Here is an 8,717-nt window from a genome sequence, read left to right as displayed (position 1 = left end):
TGTGGGCACAATTGCTTTGTGTACTTGCTGGACAAACCGTCTAGCATAGTCTTTCACAAAAAAAGACCACAAAAAATACATAAGCATACATGTATATTGGCCTTTGCGTACTCACAGAAACTGTATACAGTATTTATCACATAATTTGCTGATTATGGATGCATAAGATTGCATATACTGTATACAGTGTATAGCCATCCTTCTCTCCATTTTCCCAACTGCTTATTATACCGTATAACATAGTATATTTACAAAATATTATTGTGTGATGATGCCCAGCCAACATAACAGTGGTTATATACAGTATGGGCCAAGTGGGCATGGGTTACAACTGGTCACCTATGTGTGGGTCTCATATGGGCTAAGTGGGTATAGTTTGGAAAGAACTAGGCACCATTTATCAGTCTTGTCTGGGTTATGTGTGTGCTAAGTGGGCTTGGGTTAGAGCTGGCCACCAATGTCTGGACCACTTACTGGCAATGTGGCAATAGGTTGGAACTGGTAACACAAACATGTGTTACATGGGTTATACAAATTGCCCAAGGGGGCATGAGTTAGAACTCGTTACCCATTTCTCTGTCCTGTATGGGTTATGATTGGGCTTAGTGAGTATGGATTAGAACTGGTCGTCCATATTTGAGTCTCAGTAGTGCTAAGAAGACATGGGTTACAAGTGGTCACCAATGTCCGGTTCTTACATGGCTTTCATAAAAAATAATTCTATATAAAAATAAAAGTAACTACAAGGTGTTACTCAGGTTCACAGCTCATCCATTTTCTGGGTTTGGTCATGTGACCTGAGCAAGCTGATCCCGTGGGCACTGTGACATAAACTTCAGTCACCAACAAGGCAAATGACAGCCCTTCTGTGTCAGGTTTTTCAGAAAATGTTTTATACCCAGGGGCAAAACCCCTATTTTTTGGAAATCGGACACAGAATGTTGTAAAAGGTTTTGCACCAGAAATTATATCTAGGACCTTCAAATATCACAACCTGGGTGGACAACCCGGTCAAGTAGCTACTGAGAAGCCTCTTTTTGGGATATGTTCCTGGTGAAATTATGTAAATGCAAATATTTAGCTAGTACAATGGCATAAATAGTCCTACAACTTTCAAATTTGGCCAAGGGTATCCTGACACAGGGGAAAACAGGAAGAAGAAAAAATTATGGGGCTTGCGGCACCTCTATTTTAAGATAACACCCTTAACATCCCAATTTAGAAAAAATATATATATTTCTCGCCTAAAAAATGCTAATGAAAATTAGCATTTTCAGTACTTTATGGTGAATATCTTTGCCTAGCATGAATGTAGAAAACTTCCCAAATTCATAAGCTTCCATTTGATTCCAAGATGGCCTTTCTATCTCAAATATTGCACTTGCTGTGGCCAAAAGTCTACTTCTACTGTATAGCCCAAATTGAAAACAAACATGGAATGTTCTAAAAAGTTTTGCACCAGAAATGATTTCTAGGACCTTCAAAGTTCACAACCTGAGTGGAAAATCTAGTCAACTATTTACTGGGAAGCTACAGGGTGGCTCCAAAAAACAACCTTGCCCTCAAATAAGCATGAGAGTCAGGTGAATAGGGCAAAAACGACAACCGCAACAACAGCTAATAGATATTGCCATGAAACAGACCCAGTTGAATATATTAGTTTAAGTCTTTTTTTAATTACAAGTTTTCGGAAATAGTGTTTAAATATGCAAATGGATCATAATGGAAATAATATTTTTTCAAATTTGCATAACTTTTCTGCCTTTCTGTATTGTAGATCAAACTAAATTTATTAAATTGTACCTAGGACTGGCAACTTAATGCCATGCTATAATTTTTGCAAATCAGTGTTTATGGAAAATATCCTATTTTGATCAAGAAAGAAAAAAAATCATGGCAGAAAAACATTTATTTTCAACTAGATTTTCATAAATTGAACACTAAATAACCATTTTCTTAGCCAGAACTAGAAAAACAATATTTTGACTTTTTTCAGAAGTACATTTCCAAATTGCAACAGTGTTAATGTGTATCTTTTTTTTCCTCTTAAATTTTTGCTTTCTGACTTACTGCTGCTATCACTGTACTCCAATGTGGCAGTGTTGAACCTGCTTGCAACTGATAACAGAAGGCTATCTAAGTTGAGTTTGCCTCATGCAGTACATACAATCTACACGAAGAAACTTTGCAGATTTCCATTACAACACATAATGTTTATCATCCTCCATACGATCTGCTTCTCGTCTCATCAGCTTTTCTGGGGCATTACCAAGAGGTGCACCTGATGCACACATGAAACCTGAACCACATGTCTCATTAAAGGTGTTTTAGTAAAACGTTTATATTTTGTCCAGAATACATTTGATAACTTAATTATTTTTCATGTACAATTAATACCTTTAAAATACAATGTCTCCACTTGCTGTCGACTGAAGATGACGTCACCTGTGCTGGGGAAATAGGTAACGACTGATCTTGGCCCACCTGTTGTCTGGGTTTGGTCAGCAAATTAAGCCATGATTGGTTGTTACCTGTTGCCTAAGCACAGGTGAAAAATATGTTTTTAAAGGTACTACCTGTTCATGAAAAATAATGAAGTTATCACATTAAGTATAGACAAAATATATTTTTACTGTTGAAAATGGCTCAATGAGTCAAGAATCAGTTTGAGACGCCACATTTTTTACACCAAGCTCCCTCAGAATTTCACTGTACCATTTATGCACGGATTTCAATAGAAATCCTGATTTATCATTGAAAAGAGGAGCCTCCATTTCTTCCTTGAAGCGAGTAAATGCAACAGCATGCAGGTTAAGTTGGTTTTCCAGAGCTTAGAGAGTTGATCATGCATGGTTTATGATAGGCTATATCATTGGCAACCATATCATGACCTTCTCAGAATATTGGTAGCTCTTTTCATTTACCGTATTTAGCAAATATGACATTTTGGGTGCCACTTTGGTGCATTGTCTTCCAACCATTTCTATGACATACTGTCAAATCATGGTACAGTCTTTGAAAGACTTCATCTTGACGAGCATTGATGGCTTTTATAAACTTAGATTTTGTCATGTGAGTAATAAAGTGCAGGTATTTCGCAGACTGTCTTTGACGTATCACTTTGTATTGTCTGTCGGTGCTTTGGTCTAACTCTTGCCACCAGAATCATATTTCAGTGGCATGAAAATGTCTCTTTGTCTAGCATGAACTATTTTTTAAAAAAGATAATCAGAAATAGAATAGTGATCATGACAGTATAATTGACTCTTTTTTTACAATAGGGGTTGCATTGTTGACCTACCCTTTAACTTTCCAGCTGATAGAAAGATCATCTTGCACTCAAATGGCAACTTATAAATTAGGGGGGTATATACAAATTAGGCTTTGATATTCACCATAAAGTATTGGAAAACATTAATATTCATGAGAATATGTTAGGCGAACATACTTTGGGGGGGTGGGGGGGGGGTGATATCATAACAGAGTTTCAGCAAGCCCCAGAATCTTTTTTTTCCTGCATGCCCCTATGTGCAAGGATATTCTCTGTCAAATGTGAAAGTTGTAGGACAATTTATGCAATTGTATTTTCTAAACATTTACATTTACATAATTTTGCCAGGAACATATCCCCAAAAAGAGTGTTTTTGGACTCCTATAGCTTTCCAGTAGCTAGTTGACCGGGGTGTCCACCTAGGTTGTGATACTTGAAGGTCCTAGATATAATTTCTGGTGCAAAACCTTTTACAGCATTCCGTGTCTTTTTTTTATTTTATTTTTTTTTTACTTTTCCTCCTTGGTATTATAGCTTATTCCTAAAAGAACATTCAGTCTTACTAATGTGTCTCTGTCCATCGTCTTTAGCCCTGTCCTCATACAGTACCTCAACCTTGCCATTCCCTTAAAAGGAGCTCTCAATTTGCTTACCCAACTGTCCTGTAGCAACCTACAAATTTATATTGCTTGACCACAAATTAACATTTTGTGCACACTACATTTAGATTTGTTTAAACAACAACAATAATAATTTTTTTTAAATGCTCCATTGCTCAACTTTGAGCAACTAAACGTTTGAGTAGAAAGCGGCACACATTCATACATTTGAGTTTTTAATGCCCACAATTGTTTCTGGGGGAAGAGAAACAGACTTACTGGCAGACCTATTTAAAAATCGAATTTAATGGCAGACTCTTCCAGAAAAACTATACATCGTGAGTTATTTTTTCTGTATAGTATTGATAGTTTCTACAGTATGCTAGAATCATTTTAAACTTTGAAACCTACTGCATTTGATCCTCACATTTGAAAGATCTACCAAACTGTACCAATCTCAAAGAAATCAACATTGAAATGGCACCTCGTGTTGACCATTCACTTTTGTCCAAGTGTGCAATTTCCCACGGACGGTTGCAATGTGTGTGCTTGAACCATATGTTACTGATAAATCTGTGAGTTTTGCAGTCAACTTTGATAATCCTTGTTTGGTTTTCCAGGCATCAAACCATATAAAAACCCAGAGAAAAACTTTGGCTATCAAGTCCACACAGAGGATTCAAGGTAAGCTAAGTTGCTCGTTGTGGTAGATCAAAATGTATTCTACTTGAAGATCTTAGTTGTAAGATGTAAATCCAAATCGTTTTTATATTTATTGGTCCTGTTCATGCATTTTCGTTGCATGTGCAATGTGTCATCATCAGTCCCTATGTGGTCGTCTTTCTGTCATGTACTTACCAGTATTTGTCCTACAGGATTCCTATAATGGCTTTTTTGAAATTCTCCGCTTTGGCTGTACTGCTGCTGTCTGCCTATTGTTTGGCTGACAATGAGGTAATGTCAGTTACCAAGAATCACACATTTTTAACATATTTTAGATTGTATAATCAATTTAAATACGAGTGTTGCAACATTTAGTTTTGACACAAAGACTGGAAGACAGGAAAATTGTTTTTCATTTCATTTTTCATTCCCTTTTTTTTCTCTGGTCTATTAAATTTTTCTAGTTAGTAAGTTATCAAATATACTTTCTCCTTCCTATATAAAAGGCTATGATGAGCTTTAAACCTCATTGCCATTGTAAATATGGCATACAGATAATAAAAAGAGGAAATCTACAGTTAAATCTTTATTTTATTTATTTTATTTTTATTTTATTTATTTAAAATGTCATATAGTGAAATAGTTTCAGTACCCTTTGGCGTTAGCAAGAGATATGTGTAATGCCTGTTTCTCTCTTTTTTCTTTTTTTTGTAATTGCAATTTAGGATATAGTCGATTTTGTTTCAAAGCAGGTGTACATCTGCATTTCTAATATATAATTTCCCCTTATGTTCCCTCCATGTTACTGTGCAACACAACCAGGCAGGTATGTATCAAATGTCATAGCATTTACTTGCAAAAGATCGTAACACCTTCTGCTCCAAGTTAAATTATGTTTGTGTCACAAACAGATGATATTGCAGAAGACCTGAGTGACCTTTCTGTGTCGGAACTTTTGGAGAGAGCTAACAGTAATCGGGGTGAGTGCATCAGCTGGCACATTTTCTGACTAAAACTCAAAACGGAGAATCAGCAGGATTTAAACAATGCTAATGATGTCTTCCAGTCCGTTCAGTTGATGAGCCATCCCTGATTGAAGGAGACATTGCCATTGACAATGAAGCTGAGAGAAATGCTGACCCTTGCACCAGTCGTGGTTGCACATGGGGCAAGTGGAGTGATGGAAAGGTCTACATTCCTTATTACATCACCAACCACTTCTGTAAGTAGCTTTATGATTAATATTGTGTTTGTCAGTATTTATGGTTAAATTGCCACTGAGCAAGCTTTATTTAAATTGATCTGAAAGTCGCTTTTAATGTCTGATGTTTAGTATTGTGAATGCTTAGTTTTGTACTGATTTTATTATTGTGTTGATTTTATGTTTTGGACTTTTTTAAAGCATTTTGTACTGATTTTAGCATTGGCCTCGATTTTTTTTTTTACTTTCTGTCAAGCGTCTTTGAGTATCTTGAAAAGCGCTAATCTAAATCTGTTGTTTGTACACAACAATAACAACATGTTAAAGAAAGGTGACACAATACCATCCCAGAATACCATGATAATAATGATAATAGTGTTAAACTAATTTAACATGCATCATTGTGCTATGAAAAAAAAAAAGAACTACTGCTTTATCATGCTGCTAGCATCCCGTGAGGCGGCCATCATCACCCGTGGACTTGAGTCCTTCTCTTCATTCTCCTGCATCCGCTTCAGGCCCACCAAAAGCAGCGACCGTGACTGGCTGAGCATTGAGTCCCAGAATGGGTATAACAATGCCAACAATAAACAATTTTGTTGAAAAGAATGTCATAGTTCATAGTTCTCATCAATATCCCTCTGATTTTGTTCAGATGCTACTCCTTCGTCGGTCGTCGTGGCGGTAAGCAGGTGGTTTCTCTGGCTCGCAGAGGATGCCTTTATCACGGCACTGTCCAGCACGAGCTGCTCCATGCTCTTGGATTTAACCACGAACAGACACGCTCCGACAGAGACAACCACATCAGAGTTCTGCTGCAGAATGTTAGCTCTGGTAATGGAGTTAGGAGTGTATTTTATCCAACGCTGATTAATATTGAATAATGATTTTATTTGATTACTTTTCATCATGACTCTTCTTGTTTTAAATAAACAAACTTATATTTTTTGTTCTTCAGGAATGGAGCACAACTTCAGGAAAATTGCCACCCTCAACCAGGGCACCTCTTATGACTACAACTCTGTCATGCAGTACCACAAGTATGAACAACTAGAATCTCCTGCACATTGCCGGGAATTTGGAGCCCTGTAAAAAGAGTCAATTTGGACCCACAAATTTAAAATATAACTCTATGGCCCCTATCAGTCTCGTTTTTTATGCTGCTGACCCTACACCGATGTCTTCTTTGAACCTGCTCTGTGTTTACAATGTGACTATATTTTGCTTTAATAATATGCTTGTGTCATGTTATAGGTACGCTTTCTCCAAGAACAATCAGCCCACCATGCTTCCTATTCCTAACTCCAATGTATCCTTTGGCAACGCTAAGGAGATGAGCCGCACTGACATTGCCAGGCTCAACACTCTCTACAAGTGTTGTGAGTGTCCACCTTTATCGACAATATTAACAATAATGATTATATTAACTACTGTAATTTTTTGTACATGGCAAAACCCTGTTATGTTCATTTTTTCAGAGAAAGCCTCATGTGGAAGTTCATGAAGACTAAGGGTTTAACGGATATAATTTTCCCCCAATCTTGAGGAGCCACTGGGCATCAGAACTGCAATTGGGAACATAACAGAAAACGCAATGATTGAGCAATAAATGTACATGAACATGAGATTTTGTGTCAGTCAATTGTGTGCCATTGTGTAGGTCTTTTTAAATCAGGAATAATCTAGTTTTACCATAGTAACACAGATCACACACACACACACGCACGCACACACACTTGTACTTATATAATTGTGAGGACATCCATAGACATAATGCATTTCCTAGTCCCTTCAACTAACCCCAACCATCAAAAATGATTGCCTACCCCCATTCCTTACCCTAACCTCCACCATAACCCAATTCAAACCTAAACTCTAAAACCAAGTCTTGACCCTCAAAAAGAGGTTTTGAATTGTGAGGACCAGCCAAAATGTCCTTACTTCACAAAAATGTCCTCAATCTGTTGGTTAAAAACGTATTTTGGTCCTCACAATGTCGTACGTACAAGTACTTCATTAAAAATAATGCCATGTCACCACTGGAGGGCGCCATATACCAAAGAATATACTGGCATATTTCAGTTTTGCTAGATTCCCTACACGTACTAAGTCTATAAAAGACAATCATAAAACAATGAAATTTAAAAAAAGTAAAGCGTAATAGTCGTAATAGTTTATTTAGTGCGACAACAAAAAACACTCAAAAAACATTTCATTGAGCAGGATTACAGAAGGGGAAAAATGTGCCATGCAGTTCACAGATTGTGATGTCATTTTTCAGGAGTCTGATGGCGTGTAGGTGGACATGCAGTGGTCTATTTTTCCATGTAAAATGTTGCCCTTTTTTCCTTGAGAGTGGCAAATTTCTCATTGACTCATATGGTTGAGGTCAGGTGTGTTTTTGTCAAGGCTCTCTCCAAAGAGAGCATGGCCAGCGCATTGAGACAATCCTTATGTGACAATGTACTTTGCATTTCCGAGGAGGGTCTTAATTCTCTTGTGTGTTAAAAATAAAGCATCTCTCAAATTCAGCTGTGGTCACTGGAGTTGTGATGAGGATCTTGAGCAGAGCCGCCGTTTGTGAAAGGATGTCCAGAAGATTGTTCTCCATGAAAAGCTGGTACGGAGCCACAGCACCACTGCAGTTCCTGGACTCCATTCTTGTAGATTGGAGCCAGTTCAGGTCTCAGCCTGTTCTTGTTCAGCAGTGGGTAAGCCTCTGTGCTGGTGTTCAGTGGTGATTCAGGGAAATGGCTGTGGAACTCCTAAAATCGGAAGTCTGCCCTCAGCAGTGTTGCATTGATGAGATGATTTGTGAAGGCAAATCTTTCTCTTGCATGGCCCATGATAGACAAACGCACAACAAACACAAAACTCACAACTACTAACCACCGCAAAGCTCCGCCCCTGCACAGTGTGCGCGTTTTACTATTTGTATTGCTAGTGTGGTGTTTAAATATTAAAGCTTTGGGTGGTTTGTGAC

General features: G+C 37.6%; 1 protein-coding gene across 1 annotated transcript; it reads left to right on the top strand.

Moving 5' to 3' along the window:
- The first annotated feature begins 4,471 nt into the window (after positions 1 to 4,471).
- On the top strand, positions 4,472 to 7,359 carry LOC147178099 (hatching enzyme 1.2-like). Its single transcript, XM_086071990.1, has 9 exons — positions 4,472 to 4,554; positions 4,746 to 4,825; positions 5,442 to 5,513; positions 5,600 to 5,755; positions 6,183 to 6,303; positions 6,390 to 6,568; positions 6,693 to 6,774; positions 6,989 to 7,113; positions 7,213 to 7,359. Coding segments are annotated over exons 2-9 (807 nt in total). The 5' UTR covers positions 4,472 to 4,554; positions 4,746 to 4,755; the 3' UTR covers positions 7,215 to 7,359.
- Positions 7,360 to 8,717: the final 1,358 nt, after the last annotated feature.

The sequence above is a fragment of the Leptonotus elevatus genome, chromosome 3 (genome assembly GCF_054856555.1).
Source record: "Leptonotus elevatus isolate MCC_2025b chromosome 3, RoL_Lele_1.0, whole genome shotgun sequence".
NCBI classification, from domain to species: domain Eukaryota; kingdom Metazoa; phylum Chordata; class Actinopteri; order Syngnathiformes; family Syngnathidae; genus Leptonotus; species Leptonotus elevatus.
The sequence above is the reverse complement of the archived record's forward strand: the minus strand, read 5'-3'. Positions and strand labels throughout refer to the sequence as shown.

What these genes read in the sequence shown, in the direction of transcription:
- LOC147178099 (XM_086071990.1), top strand. Translation starts at nt 4,756, where the DNA reads ATGGCTTTTTTGAAATTCTCCGCTTTGGCTGTACTGCTGCTGTCTGCC. An exon ending in TTACATCACCAACCACTTCT is followed by an intron (nt 5,756 to 6,182) that starts GTAAGTAGCTTT and finishes TCATGCTGCTAG; the next exon opens with CATCCCGTGAGGCGGCCATC. An exon ending in TCTGTCATGCAGTACCACAA is followed by an intron (nt 6,775 to 6,988) that starts GTATGAACAACT and finishes GTCATGTTATAG; the next exon opens with GTACGCTTTCTCCAAGAACA.